This window comes from Molothrus aeneus, chromosome 9 (genome assembly GCF_037042795.1).
Source record: "Molothrus aeneus isolate 106 chromosome 9, BPBGC_Maene_1.0, whole genome shotgun sequence".
Classification (NCBI taxonomy): Eukaryota; Metazoa; Chordata; class Aves; order Passeriformes; family Icteridae; genus Molothrus; species Molothrus aeneus.
Genome location: NC_089654.1, coordinates 21,080,003 through 21,103,534, shown reverse-complemented (window position 1 = coordinate 21,103,534; position 23,532 = coordinate 21,080,003). Strand labels below are relative to the sequence as shown.

General features: G+C 40.0%; 1 protein-coding gene across 1 annotated transcript; it reads left to right on the top strand.

The window, feature by feature from the left end:
* Window positions 1–330: 330 nt before the first annotated feature.
* On the top strand, window positions 331–23,532 carry SLC25A24 (solute carrier family 25 member 24). The gene is made up of 10 exons (XM_066555450.1): window positions 331–593; window positions 11,680–11,806; window positions 12,270–12,357; window positions 12,798–12,909; window positions 15,471–15,629; window positions 15,969–16,121; window positions 17,220–17,327; window positions 18,982–19,149; window positions 20,212–20,362; window positions 21,021–23,532. Exons 1-10 carry the CDS (start codon window positions 408–410, stop codon window positions 21,197–21,199), a joined length of 1,431 nt encoding a protein of 476 aa, XP_066411547.1. The 5' UTR covers window positions 331–407; the 3' UTR covers window positions 21,200–23,532.

The window sequence follows — 23,532 nt, the reverse complement described above, 5'->3', positions numbered from 1 at the left end:
TCCACCGCTAGACTACAAAGGGACTAAAATGAGCCTAAGTATCTAAACTAGGTGTTTTGCGGCGTTTGTGGGATTTTTCTGGTTGAGCTGCTACAAGCGCGTAAGCGCAGGCGGGAGCGCTGTGAGGAGCCCGAGGGGCTGCGGGCCGCCCCCGTTCCCTCAGCGCACATTTCTCGCCCAGCGGCGGGGCTAAGGGAGGGAGGGCGGGCGGCACGGGCGGAGCGAGTCCCGCCGCTCCCGCCCTCTCTCCGCCCCTCGCCGCCGGGCGGGCTTGGGCCGGCCCTTCCCTGCTCTCCCCTCCCCTAGCAGCTGCGAGCGCTGGCAGCATCGCGGGCGGTGTCTCGTCCGCGCCCAGCCGGCGGGAGTCGAGGGACGCTGTCCGTCTGTACGCGCTGCACGGCCCCGACATGTTCCAGCTCCTGCGAGGCTTCCTTCTGCCAGCGGCCGCCTGCGACGGGAACAGGGATGGCGAATCCCGCTACGCCAACCTCTTCCGAAAGCTGGACCTCAACGAAGACGGGAGGGTGGACATTGCCGAGCTCCAGACGGGCCTCCGGGCCATGGGCATCCCTCTGGGGAAGGAGGCGGAGGAGGTAAGCGCGGGCCCGCAGCCGCTGCCGAGCCCTGGGAAGGGAGGCGAGGCGGGCCCGGCCGCCCCGCCCTCAGCTCTGGCTCTGCCCGGGGGACGGGGCGCGGCCCGGCCGGGGCTGCAGCGCGCCCGGGAGCCGCGGCCGGGGCCGCTCCTTGATGGAAGCGGCCTCGGGCCTGGCGTTTTCCTTCCCCGGGCCGCAGTTCCAGCGCCAGGGGCCGTGTTGTACAGGCACGCCCCGGGCTGTAGGCGAAGGGTCCCGAGCGCGTACAGCTGTCGGCCGTTCCTCTGCCAAGTGGGTTTACTCATCATGTGTGGACTTTTGACATCCTTTGACTTCTTGTTGAGTGATATTCGGTAGCACATTCCTCTTCCGGCACGATAAAGGATGGTAATTTACAGCTTTTTTTGTCCGCTACTCCACCCATACATAACCTAGATCGGAGTAAATTAGGGTTTGCTTTGGGCAGCAGGTAGTGGAAACCTGCATATCCGTAGGTTGCAATTTCAGAACTAGTTATTTAAGCTAAACACGTAGACATGGAAGTTATTCTTCTTGACATGGACTGTTGTCAGATATCGAGGCCCTTTATTGGAAAATGCACACTTGTAACAGTGGCCATCAAACCATGAAACCGACAGTGTGGAAGAGTTCGTGGTGTGGCTCCTGCAGTGATTGGTTGGACTATTACATTCCTTGGCCCTTGTATCAATGTTGTGACCTCAGAAGTCAGTAAAACTTAAATCATCAAGCATTCCATTGTGATGCTGACTTACAATAGCAGGCTTGACCTGTTACCTGGAATGGAAACTTCTCTTTCCTAATTATTTTCAGGAATCCCCAGGGATCAGCATATAAAATCATTTAATACACAATTCTGTGGGTGCAAATGTTTGTGTGGTATGGCAAGTCTGTGCTGACAAGACATACATAGGTTTATTTAGGCTGAGCAGGTACCTGTGAGAACTGTGGGGGAAGCTACTATAGTAACAATTCTGCTTGTTTCAGTTTAAAGAATGATTCCATGGCATTCCACTGCTGTGCCTGTACTGTTGCATACTTTGTGAAGGAGGTGGAGGAAAAGGAACTTAAATTTCAACTCCATTGTTAAAAGGTGTATTGGGTCAATAATTCAGTGACCTTATGCTGATTGTGTGACAATTTCCCCTGTGGTCTGGTTATTTCGTTTCTGTTTTGCCTCCTTCTATTTAATTCTCTGTCTCCTGTACTTAAGAGAAAAGTATCCAACAGGCCTCTTGAGTTGAATGGTGTTTATTCAAGAGTATAAATGAAAGCACACTTTCACTTCAGTGTTCCTGCTGGTCAGAATCATCTTTACAATAGGCACCTTTTGTGTTCTTAGGTTTTTGTCATTAAAGGAGGGACAGGTTGGCCTTTTTGGTTATCCATGGGAGTTGTCAGTGTTCAGAGCATGCTAGCTGTGAATTCCAGTCACACATTTATACACACATTGTTGTAAACCTGTTGTACCAGTTTGACTGTAACAATTTGGGGGTTTTACTTATATTGAACAACAGGGAAACAGGTGGCCAGCTAATTTTCTGGTGTTTAACAAAGGTGATCTTCCCACATAATTCGCTGAAAGCCTTGGTGTGCTGCTGAATATTTGAGCAATTAGAATTGAAGTTCCAAGTTCTTTCTCAAAATCAGTGATCTTCATTTATAGTGCACATCTGAGTAGGTGTCAGATTATTCTCAGTTGCTTCAGGATAAACTGAAAGGGATACCCATGAAACAGATAGGCATAATCTAGACATACCTGGATGTAACAGAGAGCAGGAACTGCTGCCTTAGTTGCTAAAGACACACCGAGTAAACAATATAAGCCATGAGTCATCCTCTCATTTGGGAGGGGTGGAAGAATTGTTGGAGTGCAGGGAAACTTCTGTGTGCTCAGTGTTTTAAACCAAGGTGGGCACAGTTGGAACCAGACACTAGAGTAGTGCTGTGTACCTGTTAATAACTGGACTTCTTGTAATATGAGAGCCTCAGTAAGTCTTGTCTTCTGCGTCTTTCCTGCCTTTTTGTGGCTAATCTGCTTCCTTCCTCTACTTTCTTGCAGCTCAATGCTGCCTTCTCCCACTTCAAGCTCTAAAGTGATGTTCAATTCATTTTTCTTACTGCTTGGTAAAAAGGGTATTTTATTAATGAAGTGAGATGTTGAATTATCACATTTGGAGAGGCAGAAGTAGCCTTATAATTACTAATAACTAATGAGTAAGGAATTGAGACATAAAAATATTATATGATGGGCAAAGTGTTTTCTACTGAACTGCTCAGCCCTGCCAGCATAGTGGCACCATGGCATGGACAGAGCTTGGGATATCCTAGAGCAGAGTTAGTTTTGGTGCCTCATGGGTGCATCAGAGACTCAAGCCTCATTATATTGATGCTGGTCTATGTTAGGTTTTCAAAAATCTCTTGCAAGGCTGGCTTCCAACACTTAGGATGAAATCCATATACTTGGGAGTGTTGGCCATTGTCCTTCTGAGCTGCACAGCTGCTTTCTGGCTAACCTGTGGAAAAGGGACTGTATTTCACTGCAAAGTCAGTTGTTTGATCCAAAGTTGTACCACCTTCGCAGTATAGTGTTTTTGCTACTAGTACTGTTTTGCTCTTTTAAGTGCAGTTCCTCTCTAGAAGGAATATGCATGTTTTTAAAAGTGACAAAGCTACTATCCATGTGAGTAATAGACTGCAGGTATGCACCTTCCATCAGCTGTGAACCTGTGTGGTGAGCTTTGGAGGTGGCTTGCTTCCCTCTAAGGAAGAATCATTTTTCCCCCATAGCTCAACCTTACACAACGTCCTCACTGTGTTCTACTTGACCTGCCTTCTGGCAGTATCTGAAAGACAAAAGTAAATGACTGGGAAATCTGCAATGTATGCTGCTTGGAGGCTGCCAGGGTGACTCCTGTTTTATATTGTAGGATATCACCTGCCAGGAATGGGTTACTTTGCAAAAGATTCCTGACATAATGTGTCATTATCTATGAAGGAGGAATTCAGGGTGGTCACTATCAAATGTTGCTCTACAAGCAATATGCACAGCTACTGTACAGTGACTTTGATAAGCAGGGACACAAAGTAGATGCTGGGATCAGATCACAAATGATCTCATGCTGTGTCTTCAGAATGCCATGAGTCTTGTAGGCGGGAGCACCATAAATGGTGTGAGTGGTTGGATGAAGTACTATTTTTGTTCATCCTTTCCTTCTGCTGCAATCAGTCCTTACAGTAAATCCGTAGGAGGTGAACCCCATATTTCAAGCTTCAGTTTGGGATAGGAACAGCCATGTATTGAAAATCAGGTGCTATTTATACACTGAGTTCTGGACTAGGAGTAGGAAGATGTTACTGAAATGAATAACTACATTCTGGAACCAGCCTAATGATCTTATTTGGACTAACTCTCAACATTTTGAACATAAGCCTTTGGCCACATTAAAGCTTTTTTGGATAGAGAAACGGCGTGAAGGGACTCCTGTGTGGTGGAGAGAGGGCCTAATGAGACTAAATTCACAACAATCAGACTGTTGTAATGCACACCTGTAACAGTGGCCATCTAAATGGTCAATTTAGAGTCATTGACTGGTTCTGAAAATTTGAGTCCAATCACGTCTAAAAATACTCAGAACACTTGAAGTATGTTTCTGTATTTAAACCACAGGAAAGTCAGCATTCTGCCAGGTGAGGCAGGCCCCTGTGCCATGTTCCACTGCTGTGTCTCAGCATGGGGATGGCTGAGAATGGCCCAGGTGTGTATTGTTTCCTTCTGTGCTTTTCTCTGGCCTCTAAAACCTGCACCTAGATAGTCCTTCAGAGCCTGATCTTTCCCTAGCAGTTCTTAGTCCAGAAAGCACACACCTGTTTAGTGACTGAGCTAAATGTGTCCTTAAATATTTCTCCACTGCTTTATGAAGATTTTTGCACTTACTTTAATATTGGTAACTACCCCTATGTGGTAAAATTAGAAGGGTAGGAGACCAAAGTAACTGAAGCCTCCTTAAACATGTTGTTGCTTGGCTAGAAGCAGAGGAAACAATGATTACTTTGGCAGCTTGAAGGAAGATACATGGGTATTTTGTATCACACTGTATCTACGCTTAGAATTTTTCATACCTGATATGCTGACCCACAGTCCTAAAAGCTTCGGTGCCTCCCTGTCTCTGTGTCATTCTTTATATGAATTGAAGCTCTCTCTCACCTTAAGAGTTTGCCCAAAACCTGGTATTATAGATTTAGAGTAGTCTGGCATCTTCAACTTTTTATCAAAACAGATGTCATGTCATGTGATTGTTGAAAACTGGAACCATTTAGTTCCTTTAAACTTCCCTTTTCTGGTCATAATAGATGTGATGATTATGATGGTTATGGGGACTTAATTGTGAAATACCACAAATATCTTCAGTAATGTGTTCAGTTAGTAAATTGGAAATTGAATGTATTCAATTTACTTTGCTTCCATTGTAAACAAACATGTCAATCATTATTTCATTTCCATGTATACAGCTTCAGAAGCTTTTAACTGATACTTGCTGTAGTCTCCAAATCTCCATATGAAAGAGCAAGATGAATCTTAAATTTGTTTTCATAACACTTTAGACATCCAAGGAGATAAAATGAATTATTTTTTTAATACTAACTTGATAGGTTTTTTCTTCAACAGCGACAGGGTACAGTGAATGATTAATTCTTCCTCCCATTGCTGCGAAGTGCAAGAATGCCAAGAATTCCCAAATATGGGAAGCCTCACCTCTGAGCCCTCTCTTAACCACTGTGTTGAAATGCTTTGCTAAATCCCTGTCTTGAGACAGCAGTGTGTCCCAGGTGAACAAACAAGAGAAACTGTTAAATCTTTTGAAATTACTATGCCTGGGATGCCTCAGTAGCAGAGTTGTCCTATTTAATGGGAAGACTTAGTCTACCAAGTATGCTCAAAGTCAAAAATACTAGTGTAACTTGCAAAGAATGCTGAAAGAAAGTTCGAGGAATAGTTTGCATCTTCCATGTATGCTGTTTCAGATTCTTGAAATTTAATTCATAGCTATGAGTTGAGAGAGTTTATCCAGGTCCTGAAGGAGCAGCCTCTGTGAGGCATTTTGGGAGCGTGTACTCACACTTGCATCTTGTCCTTTTTTGTCTCGTTTTCTAGAGATTCTGTTAGCTGAAATGGACCAGGGAGAAGATGTCTGCCAGTGCTGTCCTGCTGCAGGGAAGAGCAGTGCTTAGGACAGGGAACAGGAAGGGGAAGCTCTGCAGCTGATAGCAACATCTGCTGCTGTCAAGGATGCAAGTCTGCTTGCTGGAGTGGGGGGCTCCTAATGTTTTGTCTGTAGCAGCTTGGATACTGTTTATATGTTGGTAGTATCCTTTGGGAGGCAAGAGAGTAAAAATGAATGCTGAATTTGGACAAATTGGGAGCCTTTAGAGGCAGTGCAAATTCCAGTTTTACCCAGTGTTGTGCTGGTTTTCTGGAGATGAAGTGTCAGTCTAGTTTGTGTGTTATGGGGCTCACTGGGCTGTAATGTTGTGTGAACACATCCTCAGGCCCTGTCCCTTTATGCTGGATTTATCTCCCAGCTGATGTGGTTTGACAAGGCTGACTTTAATAATCTTTGCTAGGGATTTTGGGTTATCATAGTCTGCATAAATTTGTGTACTCTTAGCAGATATAAATAGGAAAAAGACTGTTGTCCCTATGTGTCCAGTAAAGAGAGAAGTGCTGTGTATATTTCAGCTGGGACTGAATTTGGCATCCAATAATATTACAGATGAATAACTTAAAACTGTAGACTGCAGAACTATGTGAATGGCTAAAAAAAATACTTAAGAGGAAAAGAATTGAAGAAGGGGAAAAAACAGTATCATGAATGGTTTTATATATAGTAACTCTGATTTTAAAAGCATAAGTGAAATTTGCTTTAAAAGCAAATGTGAAATGAAGTGTGAATGTCTAAAGACATGAGGATGTTCTTACTGTGGTGCTGGAGTTCTTTGTATGCAGCATTTGTATCTGTGTCCTTTGGAACTCTGCTTCTGATTGCAGAACACATAATTGCTACTTGCACCAGTAATGTATCTTGAAGTGCTGTTTTATGCTTGTGTCTTGTAGATAGCATGATAGGAAGCAAGTAACTTCTTGATGAATCACTTCCTATTAAATATTCTTTACATTATATTAATTAGCTGAAATAACAAGCTAATGAATAGATTGGTAATCCTTTGTACTCAGCAGCCCCACCTTCTATGCACAGTTCAGTTTTGTAAACAGAATGTGAAGGCTCATGCACAATACACAAATACTAAAAAATGTAAAAATCAGACTGTGAATTTAAAAGAGAAGTCTACATAAAAACATCTAGATTATTAGTGTATTGCATTAATTGTCTTTACTTTGTAACCATGAATGTGTTAAAGTTCAAAACTTTGGCATAGAGCAATCTAATAATTCATCAGGACACTTACAGAGAAAGGTAGGGAGTTTTTGATGTGTATATAAAGCCTGTCTGTAATTCTTTTTTTTTCAACAGACCTGCTGACTGACTTACATTTCCACACCAAATACAGAGGTCTTCTGATGGAGTAGGAATTCAACACTGCAACATGATTTATATAATGGAGAATTTTTTTAAAAAAATACCTTCAGTGTTTCAGTCTGCTTGTGGCCTCTTGTGTTGGCGTGGCCTTGTTGTGCAGGACTTGGAAAGTAGCTGTACTAACAAAATATGCAGCAGAAAAAGAGCAAAAATAGTAGAATTATGAAGAAAAGAAAAAAGGAGGAATGACAAAGGTGACAGTGACAGGAGCATTTTTGTCCGTTTTTGTGAAGGCCTGTAGCATTAAAAAGAAAGGTCACAGAATCACAGCATGGTTCGGATTGGTTGTGACTTTTAAACATGTTGTAGCCCAATTCCCCTGCAATATAGCAAGGTTGCTGTATCAGGTTGCTCAGAACCCCACCCAGCCTCGCCTCAAATGTTCCCAGGGGTGGAGCATCTGCCAGGCTCTGGGCAGCCTGTGCCAGTTTTTTACCACCCTCATAATAAAAAACTTCTTCCTTATATGTAACCTAAATCAACACTCATTGCATTTAAACCCATTACTCCCTGTTCTATTGCTACAGGCCCTACTAAAATGTTTGTGTCTTTTATAAGCCCCTTCAAGTACCAACAGGCTGCAGTAAGGTCTCCCTGGAGCCCTCTCATCCTCAGTCTGAAAAACTCCAGCCTTTCCTCATAGGCATCTCACAGGAGAGGTGCTCCTGCTCTCTGATCATCTATGGGGCCTCCTCAGGCCCTGCTGCACCAGGCCTGTGTCTTTTCTGTGCTGAGGACCCCTGAGTTGGATACAGTACTCCAGGTGGGGTCTCATGAGGGCAGAGTAGAGGGATGGAAGTTCCCTTGACCTACTGGTCATGCTTCTTTTTCTGCAGCCCAGGATGTCTTTCTGGGCTGCAAGTATACATTGCTATAGTTCATGTCATCATCTAAACTGTCTTCCTATATCTGTCAGTAATTAACAATTCTTTATGTGGTTACCATATCATTTTACCCAGTGAATTATCCTTACTGCTTGGGATTAAAGTTTCTAGACAATGAGAAAAAAATGGTGTACCTTTAAAAATAAACATTTGGATCTGAGCCTTTGTAAAGGTGAGGTGATCCCACAGTAAGGCAGTAACAAGAAATGGCAGGTTTTATGTAGGAGGCATGCCAAACATTGTTTCCCAGGACTTGGAGGTGAGTGTTGGCACCTTGGTTCCTGCTCTATTGTAAGCATGCCTATTTTAAAATGCATCCAGTTCTCCTCCATCTGAGAAGCTGGTGACCCAGGCACTGGGAGAGTGACAAGTGGCTATAATGATACAAAATCTGGTGGTATATTAAATGCAGAAGAGCAGAGTTGGAATCAGTGTTGGACTGAAGTGGGGAGTGATTGACTGATGCAGTAGTTTGCTTGTGGAGGCTGTGGAATCTCCTTCCTTGAAGATGTCCAAGACTCAGCTGGCTGTGGTCCCACACAACCTGATCTAATTAGATCTAATTAGACATGCTTTCAGCTGGGGTTGAGTTCAATGGACTCCAGAGGTTTCTTCCAACTTGAATTACTATTTGATGCTGTGAAGGGGCAGTTTGTACCAAGGTCTTAGTGTGCCAGGCTCCCCACAGAATCCAGAGGTGTCTTCCTGCTGGCTATGCCAGTGGAGCATGGAATCCCCAGGAGGAAGTTTCTGCCTGCCAAGTAGAAGGCGAGCTTCTTTCGGTGTTCCTGTTAGTTCCACAAACTTGCAAATTACTGATTTTAATCTGAAACTTTAACACCCACATAATTAGTTCACCTTACAGACAGCAAGAGGCTTTTGTTTGCATGAGCTTTTAGATTTGTACTGACTTGAAGTCTGGAAAATAACTGTCAAAACAAAAGTAGGAAATGGAGAGTATGTTTGTGCTTACCATTTTGTCATTGTTTTGCAATATGGAATCCACTTCTTTGACAGATGAACTGAAAGGTGTCCCCCTTCATATACAGAAATTACCAGCTCTCTAAACTAATAGGAATTCCTGTTTTCTTTGGCTCACATTATCCTCAGCAGTGGAGGTTTTATTATAATTATAATTTAGTTCAAGTTTTATCCTCACAGATATGTGAGACAGAAAACCACTTTCCTTGTTCTGCATTTTGGTTTGTGTAGTTCAGGAAGCAGCAGGGAACAGGAACAGTTGGTGTGGAGTAGAACTCTCACAAAGTGATTACACGTGTCACATAAGTCACCTCTTCTCAGGAAGGTGTGGGAACCCAGCAGGACACTTGGACCCTGCAGGTGCCATGAGTGGAGTAAAAGATTCCTTGAGACTGAGTGTCTTTGAGAGGGGACTCTTCAGACTAGAGTAATTTTTAATGGTGGGGTTTGGTTGGTTTTTTGTTTGGATTTTTTTTTTTTGAATGATTAATCTACTAGCCTTTCTTAAATTCTTGTTAGAAGGTTGTGGTCAGGACTGTATCCATGAATATCTGTAAATGTAAACTAACTTTTTTTTGTGATGGGAAATTCTGAACAGCTCTAACCCTATTGACAGAGGCATGGAACTGAATTGATGACTATGTCTAACTGTGTTGACAGGTTATTAATAGAATTTATAATCAAACTGGACTTATGACTGTAATAAGATCACTGTTTTTCAAAGGTGATACCAAATCACAGTTATCTGAATACGTGGTATCTTGACTTGATTTTTATTGTGCACAACTTGCTGTATTATGGAAGGTAAATAAGTTGCTCATTTCACTGGCATACCACATCAGTTTGCTCCATTTTGTTGAGAAATCCTTGATCATTTTATAATTTTTGATTTTTTGAGATGAAACTTTGAAGTACATTACTTTTTGTGGAATGATAGGGAAGATGAAGGAGGCAACATAAATGTTTATAGATGCTTTCAGTCTTTTTCAGACTCCTGCAACAAATACACCAGTTTTCTGCTTCCTTAGTGCTTAGTTTCTGTAGCCTAGAACTTGTTGGACTTTGGTCTTTTGAGTACCTCTACTAATTAAAGAGGAATAAACAGAATTAAAACCAGATTTTGCAGATTAGAACAGCCATTCAAATCTTGTGGAGGGTTACTTTATTCAGAAACTACAGTTGCACAAGGCAGTCTGTTGAATAGAAGATAAGAGGAAGAATTTTTGGTGCTTGAAATCTGGAAGAATTTCAGCTGCAGAAAAGAAGGGCACTGGTGAGTTTTTCAAGAAGCAGGAGCACACGCAGCTGACTGTGCTGGATTTTTGCAATTCCCTTCACTGTGCACAAAAGCCCAGTGCTCTGCTGCTCCATTCTTGGCCTTCTGTGATGTGCACAGGACTGAAGCTGAGCAAGGCTGTTCAGTTTTGCTGCTTTTACGTCTGTGCTGCACGTAAGCTGCAGCGCAGTGAAGCTGCAGTTAGTGAGGAGATGGCGCTGTCACCTTGGTCTCCTGTCTGCTACTGAGTGCTCCCCCTAGGATTTTGCACGTTGAGGGAACCCACAGGGACCAGTGTCCAAAGGAGGGGATAATACATAAGACATAATTTTCCCTTAACTCTTGTGTTCTGGAGCAGGGCTCTGGGCTGGTTTCCCTGCACATCCTGCCTGAGGAGAGAGCAGTGCTGTGGCAGCATGAGGAGTGATGGCAGCGGCCATGGCCCTGCGGTGGCCTTGGCTCTCCATGCCCAGAGCTGCCCTTGCTGGGGAGTAAAGCCCAACTCCTAAACCCTGCAGAGCTTCCCTGGGTTTGCCTTGAGCACAAGCCTCAGCAATCACAGGCTGCTGCTTGTAGGGCTGATATAATTGCCCTTCTCTAACAAGTAAGTTTTCAAACATGGAGATGGTGAAGTTTCCTGGCCCTTTGTTGCTGGGGAAGTGTCTGCCAGGGCTGTGTTTGAGACTTGTTTCCTGCAGTCCTGGCAATTGCATACCACGCATTCAATGCATAGTTAATTTAACATGAAGTGTTTCTATCTGCAGGACAGTTCCTAGGAAGCACATGCAAGAAAGGAAGATAAGTGTGTTTGTGTTTGTTTAAAATTGTAGTCAGGGCTTCAGTTGGAAGCAGAAAGCCGTGTTCTCTCAAACGCTGAGGGCTGCACGTGCCAGTGGGGCAAGATCGTTGTATGTTTTTGGTCAGCATTTAAAGGGTTAATTACTGTTTGTATTTTTTATCTTTATAATTCATAATTAATAGACCACTTTATTAAGATGATAGTCAATCTTCTACTTATTTTACTGACAGATTTCATGTACAGGAAACTCACAGGCTTAAACTTGTTCTCTCTCAGGTTTTTCTCATGCCTCCCACCTCTTCCTCCACAAATTATTTGATACCTGTGGGTATAACTTGCCAGTGCTTGTAAGAAACCTTAAAATTTCTGCACAGAAAAGTTATGTAAAATAATAAATAATGCTTCCTTAAATTTATATTTGCTGCCAAGTGTTTTCTCTCCCTATGCAAATATTGACTGTGTTAAATTCTGAAAATGAAATGACCTGCTGTAATTTGGACAAATAAAATATTAATTTTTCTCTCAACAGAAAATTTTTAAAGCTGGGGATACTAACCAGGATGGACAGCTGGATTTTGAAGAATTTATGCAGTACCTTAAAGAACATGAGAAAAAGATGAAACTGGCATTCAAGAGCCTGGACAAAAACAATGATGGTATACCTTGATTTATTTTATTTGTTCAAACATTATCTGAAGAAACTGCATTAAAAGTAGTGTAACTTATATTTGTCTGACTGGAAAAAAAGTTGTGAATATGGAATCCTTCTTTTCCTTAACGTGATCATAATTAAAGTTTGCTATAGATTAAAGAAAAAAAAAATTAGTCTTTATTCTTTCTATTTTCTCCAAGTACACTGAACTGGGGCTCCTTATTCCCCAGATGGAGAAACTGTGAGGAAATTTCTGACTATTTCTAGCTATTAAAGATAAACCAGTTTTTACCTAACTGTATATTTGCATCCTATTTGTTTCGTCCTTGTAGTAGACAGTCAAAGCACATCATCTGTGCTAAGCTGATTTTTACATCATCTTTGCAATTACTTAGCTGTTGCAATGGGCTCCAAGGTGCTAAGATCCACATTTTAAATATGTATCATCTTTATTTTAATGTTTCAAGGAAAAATTGAAGCCTCAGAAGTTGTCCAGTCCCTCAAGATATTGGGTATAAACATTTCAGAAAAACAGGCAGAGAAGATCCTGCAAAGGTCAGGAATTATTATTTTTTGAGGCAGCCTAATCTTCCTTGTATTGTTAATTTCTATATTTTTCTATTTCAGAGAGGGGGATAAATGGGATTATGACTTTGAAAGGTGTTGCTAGTTACTATTGGAGCATCTGGTTCTGGGAGGAGAATGTTAATTTATTTCTCTGGAAAGGTTGTTGATAGAAAGAAGCACTGTATTATGTTTTTAAATGGAATGGGACCGATGCACTTGGATAAGAGAAGCATAGTTTTGAAAGGCCACGGCAGATTCAGCCTTGAAGTCACTATATGGAATTTACAGTCAGTTTGGAATTTACAGTTGTTATTGATGTGACAGCCCAAGTTAAAAAAGGGGGTGGAGGGGGAAGAAAGAGCAAAAAAACCAGAACAAAACCCCACCATTACTATTTCCTTATATAGTTTTGTTCAATTTCTTTTCAGTATTGATGCTGATGGGACAATGACAGTAGACTGGAATGAGTGGAGAGATCATTTTATGTTTAATCCAGCTACAGACATTGAAGAAATAATTCGATATTGGAAACATTCCACTGTAAGTTCAACTTCCCTTTTAACCTAGTGCAGCTCTTAAGTTCATCTCTGATGTGTTAATTTGTGATATTGAGTATAACAGCTTCACACTTGTTATGTTTCAAGCATATCTGTATTGTTTGGTTTTCCTTTTCACTTCGTGCTCTCCCATTCACAAGCAGGATTGTGTCAGATAAGTTCCTTCTGAAAGAACATCATCATATCAACTTTGCAAATAATTATCAGTAATTCTTAGGACAGAATAATTTTCCTCTTTTGACGATATTTCACAGAAAAATAATAACCACAATATTAAATATTATTCTTTTCACATTACAATACAATTTGATTTGTTGAAACCACTTACATAGACATTTTAACTGTTTCTTATGTTGAAATTAGTATTTGCATTATATAGTATCATTATCATAAAATCAGTGGTGTCTTGACTGGTGATTTTCTGTGCACATTGTGCTCTTTTGTGCCAAAGAATTTAATTTAAGCATACAGAATATGCAGCAATAGGTTATCCACTGTGCAGAGAAATTTAAGTTTTTACTGCATTAACACTGCTGTTAACACCTCAGTGACTGATTTTTAAGAACAATAATAAAGTAAGTAAACCAACAGTAATCCTGTTTGCGAAATATCCTTCCTGTAGATTATTGGAGGAAATAAAGCAAGGTTGGATGCCTTTGAATATAGTGAGACCATTTATATCTCCAGGGGTTAGTCAGCATTTCCATAATAAAAAACATTTTATGAGATCTGAGAGCTTTGAGTGTTTGATACAGTACAACCTCAGCTGAGGAATGCTTGCCAAAAGGCAGTTAGCTCCCTGTTTGCTGAAGAGAGCACTTGAAGCACTGCCATGACATCAAATAGTCCTGGCCCCAGCTTGCTTAGTGGAAAAAACCTCTGCTTTCATAGAATGCTCCTTACTATTATTACACATAAGATCAGTATTTTTGGTTTTTATTATGGGATGTCACTAGTTGCCCCCAAGAAACAACTGAGGGAGTCTCCTGTGATCCTGGTGTTGCAGTCAGCTGATGACCCAGTTATCACAGCAGGCAAAATCCAGCAACACAGCTGGTCTTTGAGATAAGAGCAGATGTGAAACCTCCCAGCCTGGCTGGCATTTACAGACAGCTCTTACAATTCTGTTTTTATTCTATAATTGCTGTTGGACCCTTCCAAGCAGATATAGCTGCATTGGTATAGAATTATAATGGTAGCTGTGGCCTTTCCTTATAAACACCCTCAAATTTATCTTTTTTTTTCCCTTAGTTGTGTTTAGGTCTCAGTACACACAAGGTTTAAACCCTGGTAGATATGCATAATATGTCTTAGGACACTGAATTTATGTTTTGAGAGTTTTGATTGATCTTTTGACGTTTCCGTAGTTGAGCAGCTGATGACTAACTTTGAAACCTCAAATGCAAGGAAGATGAAAGGATTTTCCAATTCATCTCTTCTGTGTTCAATATCCAGAATAGGTGGTGCTTATCCTTTTTGTTCAGTGGCTATATTTACACTCTGCATTCTACAGTTTTTGTCCCAAATGACCAGGACAGTATTCTATCTACTGACAGAGAGAGAATGCAGCATAAATTAGGGATATAATGTCTACAGTTAAAATCAATGGTAGTTCACAGGCTTATCAGTTAGCACACTTTCTGGTCAGTACTTATCAGTTGTTAATACAATTTTGTTATTTTTATAAATTCATAGCAGATTTGCATTATCTACAGTGTACTTTTTCTCATGTGTAATGATTATAGGTTACACTTAGGAGCAAAAGTGACATGTGAGATTTCACAGTGTTATGTCTTAGTTTTTTATCATTAAAACCTGTATTAATGTTGTTCTTTGATCAAATCCAATGGCAATAAAATGTGCCCCCCTTAGTGAAATGTCAAACTCTTACAACTAAAAAAGTAATTAAATGTGTCTTTGAGTATAACTGATGATAAGAGAATCTGTAAGGCATCTGTCAAACTTTTCATTTGGTAGGATAATACACAGCAGTCACTGGAAATAGAATATTCTGATATATCAGCTGTTAAAACCCTACTTTAAAATGCTGGGGAGTCTGGGAGAAGGAGACATCCCACATGTGTGAATAAATGACCGTGAGAGAAATCTCCTGTTAGCAACCTTAAGAGATTACCAAAGTAATCCCACAAGACTGTCTGGTGAAAGGTTAGCTGCAACATATAAGCATTTGAGCTTTAGTGCTGACTTTAAAGGACTGCTGATCATGACAGAATGTCTTTGCTTGGGCCATACTCAAGGAGGAAATTTGTGGTAATTTTTAATGATGATGGTGCAGTCTTTGAAATGGTGGGTCTGTTGTGTTATTGCTCAATATCTATGTAGAAGTCACTTAAAGTTGCTTTTCATCAAATAGCAATGCATAGCAAGTTAATTATAGAATGTAAATTAGAGATATTTATTTGTAACTAGCCCTTTATTTGCACATTCTTAGGTAGTATATTCATTTGGAGTTAGAACTGTGGATAAAACTGAAGTGATGGAACGAGATAGTTATTTGCACATCTTTACTTTGGATTCATAAAGGTATTGGATATAGGAGATAGTTTGACTGTTCCAGATGAGTTCACAGAGGAAGAGAAGAAGAGTGGGCAGTGGTGGAAGCAGCTGTTGGCAGGAGGAGTGGCTGGTGCTGTCTCTCGAACAGGCACAGCACCCTTAGATCGCCTCAAAGTCATGATGCAGGTAGGTGCAATGTTCAACAATTTCTTGGTGTCCAGTGTGTCACTTCAGTTTCTAGAGATCTGTTGGGAAAAAATGGGGGAGCCAAGGTCAGTGTTTAAATTGCAGAGGTCTGGCTGTGTTTTGACAATTTCCGTTTTTTTGTGTTCATAAAAATGGTATTTTATAGATGTGGGGAAAATGTAAGCACAATGTTACAGTACTTGTGCTACTAAAATTAGATTTTTTCAATAGTGCATATGGTTTTGTTAGTTGATATATTTAATCAATTTAGTATGATGAGTTTTATAATCTAATCAGAGCCATGTTCTGTACTGTGACTTTGCTTTTGTTTTTTTTTAGGTTCATGGTTCAAAGTCAAACAAAATGAATATAGCCAGCGGTTTTAAGCAAATGTTGAAAGAAGGTGGTGTCCGATCCCTTTGGAGGGGAAATGGTGTAAATGTTGTGAAAATAGCTCCTGAAACTGCTATTAAGTTCTGGGCTTATGAACAGGTAGGATGATTAATCAGTAATGCAAATAATGCCAAATAAAGTCCTAAATCACTCTCACTGTTCATTATTGGCACTGTTGTATTATATAGGACTGTTGTCATCTTGTCCCCAACTTGTCCCCTTGTTAGGGATTTTGTCATAGTAATTTAAGTGACTTTCAGATTTAAAATAGTCTATAGAATACTTACTGTTAGGCAGATTTTACTGTTGTATTATAAGCAGTGCGAATGAATTAGAGCTGTTACATGTTTTAAACTGTCCCTGATTCTGCATGGCCTTGTGTGGAGTACTGCATTAATATCTTGATTATTACTGCAAAGTGACAGCAGGCAAAAACTTGGCACATTATGCTAGCTGAACTTTCAGGGGGTTCATTTAAAGTCAAATATCACAGTGCTATGTATGATGTCCTCATCCTGGATTTCAGAGTTATATTTACCTCTGAATCAGCTTTAAGCATCATGTTAAGGCCTAATCCTCCTTTGGAAAATGAACTCCCATTCTGGTATATTTAAATGAGATTTATTTTTGCTCTGTGAGGCATGCTGGTGCCTCAAGTAAGATGAAATGGGCACACTGCACATCTCTGTACAAAGAGGAGATAAAAACAACAAAATATATAATAAATCTGGGGATGTTGCAAGACTGAACAGCAGATTTGGTGCCACATAGTAAGTTTGGGCACATTATTCTTTACTCATGGAATGACACAGTATGTACAGTGCTCAAAGTGCTTCTGTGAAATTGAATATGTACTTCTGTGAAATCTTTCATTCTTTGATTGGTAGGATCTAGATCTGCTAGGGAATTTGGTTCCTCTCTGTTTTCTGGAGTTCTTAGTGTAGGTACCCTTGATTTGGCTGTTTGCAGAATACCTGATGGTACTGTGGGTGACTGAGGTATTTAATCTAAGAATTCTTGCAGGCTTGAATGTTTTTTATTGTGCTCTGGAGAATCTTTTTGGGTTAGCAAATACGACTGTAAATGCATGAAAAACTAAGAACAGCTTGAAAAGACATTTTGTACTATATTCTTGCCTTTTATAATAACTCTTACCACTCCTAAAAAAACATGTGTATTTGTGTTTCAACTGTGCAGTATAAGAAGATACTCACGAGGGATGATGGCAAGTTAGGCACTGTTGAAAGATTTGTATCTGGTTCTTTAGCTGGAGCAACAGCACAAACTTCTATTTATCCCATGGAGGTAAGTGTCCCATGGAGGTACGAGAATCTGCTTCCATTGGAGCCTGCAAAATGTTTGGTTTGTTTCCTAAGTAAACCCCATTTTGCTCTTGGAAATATTGTAAAAATTCCACTCTAGACTGGTACCCTAATTTTTTACTTTGGACTTCCTTTCAGACTTTCAGTGCTAGGCATTTTAGATTATACTAAGTTCTAACTGATTCTTGTAATATTTTGCTGTATAGTATTTTTTTAAACAATATTTAAATAAAACCTAGTGAAGGAAAAAAGATCATCCAAGAGCATTTAAAATTCAGTATGTATTCAAGCATTTTATAAATTTGGCATAAATCCTTTTCCAGCTATATGTAAGCAAGGAGTAGTGCTGTGTGGACAGATCTGAAGTTCTGTTGTGTTATGATGGGAAGCTGTGTCTGATAAGGAGAACAGTGTGGGAGAAGGATGTAACAGCTACAGCTCAGGCTGGGTGGATTGGCTCCTCTTTCCCCTGTAGGACATACCTGTAGGTGGTACTGCACGCTGCAATTTAACTAGTGTAAAGATATTAACTGCTCCAGTGTAACTGTAACACACCATTTCACAGAAACAGCATGTATTTTCTTTACTGCTGGTTCTCCACAAGGTTTATCACTTGTGCAGATCCTTGTTGGAATAGATGTTGGGGCTGGGACTAAACCAATACCAACATCAAGTTTGGTAGAAATGGCAAATGTAACCTAAATAGCCTTTTCAGGGGTGGGGATTTCAGTAGGAATGGAACTGTTGTCATTGCTGAAGTAATAATGATCTCTTTAAAGAGCATCCTTGCTGTTCCAGAGGACAAATTCCAGCTGAGCTGAGTACAGAGATGGGTTAAGTTAGGGAAGAACTGAAACATGATGTAGATTGTCTGGATTATACTGATCAGGGGAGACAAGGGGACTGTTCTACAATATCTTCTGGTCTTCCTCACAAAGATATGGTACTGTCCTAGAAGTGTTTTTAGGATGTTTCTAAATAAGAGAGAAAAGCCAAGTGCCGGGAAATTCCTGAGGGAGATGCAATCTTATGAGGCTTTAAAGTAGACCAAATTGTTGATCAGGAAACTTCCTCTGTGGTTTCTTCTGGATGCTGTTACTAATTTCTTTGTCCTAAGATGCAGTACAGACTTGCTGCTTGCATTATTAATCAGGTGCTGGGTTTCAGTGGTGAGACACAATTATTCCTTGTATTCCTCGACTACCTCTCTAAGTGCCATACTTTTTGAAATATTATTTTCTTAATAGGCTTTAGTGTTCCCAGATCAGAAGTATCATCTGCTAGTATGTTAGTACTCTCACTTCAGCCTTAGCTAATACTTCTATTGAATATTGCCTACACTGTTGCCTTCAAGCTGATCAAATAACTGCCTGTTTTAATCAAGAAAATAAAGCTAAAATGCAATTTTAAAAGGCTAAGAATTTGTAAGCTAGTGTATATTAATGTATGGTGCTCTGCACTGAGGACAGAACTTGAAGAAGCCTGCTGCTAACAATGCTTTACCAGTAATCAAAAGGGATTTGCAGCATCAAAGTGCAAAGGAGTTCTAGAGAATTTAATAAGCAGAGATATACTGTGTATCTAAAACAGATTAATTAATAGGTATGTAATTAAGACTGCTATTTTTTTCCTTTTAGGTTTTAAAGACCAGATTGGCTGTGGGTAAAACAGGGCAATATTCTGGGATGTTTGACTGTGCTAAGAAGATTTTAAAAAGAGAAGGTCCAAAAGCCTTCTACAAAGGCTATATTCCTAATATTCTGGGTATAATTCCTTATGCTGGCATTGACCTTGCTGTTTATGAGGTGAGTTTAGATCACTGAATGCATGTAGCTATCATTAATTAATTTACAAAAAGCCTAAATATATTTAGAATGTGTGCATTATTGTACAATTACAGCTGGTTCAATTTTAAAAAGATAAATGAGACTTTCCACTGATGTTACTAGACCTCAATGTTTCTGTTTGCTCCTCTTGAGGAGTGCCTGGGCAGATGGGCCCTTCCATGCAAGAGTACCAAGCAGGAAATGTGCTATGAGAGAATTATAAGACCTTGGCAGTACCACAAGCTTTCATACTTAACCTTGTTAGACTGGAACATACCCATTTTATGGGAAATACATGCCTTTAAAAGGATATTCATATTATGATAGTTTACAGATTTTTTTGCCAGTTGTTAGGTTTATGAGTGGATTATATTAACCTGAATTCCTTCTGTATCTCTGCATGTTACCAGAATTCTTTCTGGCTGACACAGCTTTTCTGAGGAGCTTGAAACAGTGCTGTCCTTCCAGTTCCAGAGGAACTGGCACCTATTTCACCCACCAGCAATGCTGAAAGTCTTTTTTCTACCTTAGATAATATGTGTTGCTTCAAAGTGTCTTAAATAACTCAGACATACAGACTAATTTTTTTTCTAGTCTAGACAAATCTTTTTTTGACACTGCATTAGTCATCATCAGAAGTGTTTGAACAAACATTTTCAAAACTGTATGGAATTCCTTTTCTACAGTTTCCATCCTTGTTTCTGCATGGGGTGATGTGCACAGATGTGTGAGCTTTTGTTGCACTCTGTGGGGTGCTGGGTTGTTTCCCACCTCCTCTCCCCAAAGTATTACAGGTGCATGGGCCCCTTCCTGCTGCTGGATCTTTTAAGGATTTCTCTTCTAGGTACTAACTGTTGTAGTCTGGTTGAAGTCCTTCCCTGTGTGCTAAGGTGTGCACTTCAAGCATGTAGTGAAATTGATCCCGTGAATTTGGTGCTTTTCAGGATTGAGCCCTTAGGATTTGTTATGAATAAAGAAGCATTTGTTTACATTTTTGAATGCACATCTCTTGTCTTACTGTTTAATGTTCTACCTTGGCAGCTCTTGAAGAGTACATGGCTAGAGCACTATGCATCAAGCTCTGCAAACCCAGGTGTGTTTGTGCTGCTGGGCTGTGGCACCGTGTCCAGCACGTGTGGGCAGTTGGCCAGTTACCCTCTGGCTCTCATCAGAACACGCATGCAGGCTCAAGGTCAGTTCTCCTTCCTGAAAATGCTTCTGTGGGGTCACATGAAAATTTGTATCATGTGGGATAGCTCTAGCACAGACATAGGAATAAAAAAAAAAAACCAACATGGAAAAACTAAGGATGTATCTGGAAAATTCTTCTTAATGTTGGTCCCTTCTGCCTCTTACCCCCAACACTGTTGTCCTTTATACTCAATTTAAAAAGTAACATTTCAAGCCCTGGTGCTTTGTATATTCTGAGAGCCACATTCCATACAAGACTAGCAGACACAGCCCCTGTTATAGTCTGGAAGACTCTTCTAAACTTCATGATGTTTTCTAAATTTTAGAGATTAAATGATAGGGCTTGAATTGTCCTGAGAGGGTAGACAGCAATGTTTGCTCTGTAGGGAATTCCATTAGGATAGTTTCATAGTTGAGATTTTTGTTTGGTAGGTTTCTGCAGACTCTTAAGGATGGCCGCCTAGATTTCCAAAAGAAGATAGGTGGATAATGCTTTCCACTGGAATTTAGACACATGGATATCTCCCAAATGTCTGGGATTAAAATATCTCTTTTCAGTGGACCTGAGATAGTGGGCTCATGATCCAGGTGTTTGAGACTTGCTCAAGATTTTTAATATTACTAGAACTGTTTTATAACACATTATCTTTTTGTTCTAGCCTCAGTGGAAGGAGCTCCACAGCTAAGCATGGTTGGTCTCTTTCAAAGAATTGTTGCTACAGAGGGACTCCGAGGACTTTATAGGGGCATAGCCCCTAATTTTATGAAAGTGCTTCCAGCTGTCAGCATCAGCTATGTTGTATATGAAAAAATGAAACAGAATTTGGGAATAGCATGAAATGAAGGAAAAAGGTGAGATGCTTCTAATGCTGTTGGAAACACCAAAACAATAATGTTTTCTCAAGTAATCTGCTCTCACAATTAGAGACAGATCTTTATAGAGAGATGCTGCGACTTCCACATTTGTCCTCAAGTGGGAAGAAATGTTCTTAAATTGTAGTTCACCATTTTTAAACAGATACATATATTGCACTTTAAAATGTCACTGAGTTGAAAAAAAAACAATCAAGAAACTGTCTTTAAATCAGCAGTATGTTCTTATATTTAGGAAATCATGCATATTTTACTCTTTGGGGTTTTTTAAATTTGTCCTTTCTAAACGTGTATTTGTCTTGGATGAAACCAAAGGTAGGAGAAGTTTATACTGCCTTGATACTGAATACATGAAAGTGACTTTGTGTTTTGTCATGCTGCCTACACTCAAGCAATTCACAGGCGACATTTTGCATGGCTAGAAGTGAGCACTTTTGTTATTTTTGAAGACTGAATGTTAAGTTCATAAGAAATAGCATCTTGGATACACACAATGATGGAATAACACATTAAAATGTAGCCCATCACCTTTGTCTTCAGGCGAATCTTTTTTATTTTTCATCATTTAAAGAGCTTGAGAAACTGCTGTTCTGCAGTATCGGAATACCTCAAATGGATTTACACGGTAATTTTGTAATACAATCAGCAATTTTGATAACTTGCTTCACTGGACCTGCTTTTCATGGCACTTGTAAACCTCAGCACCATTAACTATGGCATAATTTGGGTTACAGCTGCATGTTATGGGATCTTAATATAAAGGAACAGAAAAAGCTTGGATGTTAGATCCATTCCATACAAGTGCAAGTTGCTATTTAAAAACAGGATGGAGGATCCAGTATGAAGCTGGTTGTAATTCTAGTACAGCCAATGGCAGAGCTGTTCATAGCTCGGGGAACGAGCTTGTCATTTTGGACTCTCCATTCTTTCCCTTGTTCAGAGGGCTACATCCACTCTGTACTTTTAGCCAGAGTGTACTACATCCACTCTGTACTTTTAGCATTATTACATAAAGGATTTTTACAGTTTTGTCATGCGAGATCAGTCTTCTGTGCATGTTGGCTGTGGGTGTGAAATTGGGGTAATAAAATACTGAAGTGTTTTGTCCAGGTGACCAAGTGGCAGTGCTGACCTCAGGTGCCCATCAGATTGGTGTTAATGTATTAATGTAGCATGCAAAGCAAAGCATGCATACAGACCTGCTAGTGCTTGAGAAACAGCTCCTCCTCAAAAAACAAAGCAGCCCTTCCTCAATGCAGGACTTTAGGCATTTCCATGTACACAAGTCCTTCCAAAGTGACTTCCTTTTTTTTTTTTTTTTTGGTGTGTGTGGAGGGGCACACAGTTGCCTTCAGGACTGAGCACTGAAATAGATTAACAATTATTACCAGACTCTTTTGTTAGGCTTTTTCTGCTTTCTGTAATGTGTAGTGTCTTAATCTTAGTAAATTCGAGATTATACCTACCTTGACCTTCTAAAAGAAACTGCTCTTAGACCACTTTCTGAAATTGGATTACTGAAGGAAGAACTTTATTCTGTTAAGGTCATTAAAGGTCTTTTTAATTCTTTCTTTTTTTGGGCGGGCATGAGGGGTGCATGGTTTTTTTGTTTGTTTTGTTGTTTTTTTTAAGCAAGCAAAAATAACTGCCTGAATCTCCCTTGTCTACATATGCTTTGGGCCATATTTTTCAAACAGCAATCACATGTAAATTTGTGTTCAGTGCTTCCATGGCTGGTGTTTATTCTCCATAAACTGATGCATAGCAATTCCATAAAATCTGTATTATAGAATTTTTTATCACATTTCAGAAAATGGCAGCTCTAGCTGTATTTTGGCCTTCCCTTTAGGGAAATGTTGGACTTTGCACTTTAGGAAAAAAAAAGTAATTCTATCCAAGTCATTTATATGTATAATGCCTTTCTGATCAGAGTTTTCCTTGGTTTTGCCAATATCTTTGTACCTTTGTGGGATTTGTGAGATCAGTTGCTGGTAATTTTGTCTGACTGTGACCAATGAGCAAATGTATTGTGTGTGTGATGTAAAGATGACTTTAGCATTTCTATCTTCCAGACTTGTTCCATTTTGTTTATAGTATGCAAGTGCCATTATGAGTATTAAAATCATGGTGACCTTTTCAAATGTTGAAAATATGAGCTGTTTCAGATTTGATTTTTCATTACGTGCCTTGATGATGACTCAATTGTGTGGTCAATTGTGTATTCTTTGTCTCTTAAATGTATGTTTACCTTTCTAGCTCCATAAAACTACCAGTTTCTAATAAATCTTTGTTTCCTTA

Bases quoted from the DNA above. Each gene is read 5' to 3' on its own strand.
- SLC25A24 (XM_066555450.1), top strand. From the start codon at position 408: ATGTTCCAGCTCCTGCGAGGCTTCCTTCTGCCAGCGGCCGCCTGCGAC. The intron at 16,122-17,219 runs GTAGGATGATTA...TCAACTGTGCAG, and splicing joins AGTTCTGGGCTTATGAACAG to TATAAGAAGATACTCACGAG. The intron at 20,363-21,020 runs GTCAGTTCTCCT...TTTTTGTTCTAG, and splicing joins AACACGCATGCAGGCTCAAG to CCTCAGTGGAAGGAGCTCCA.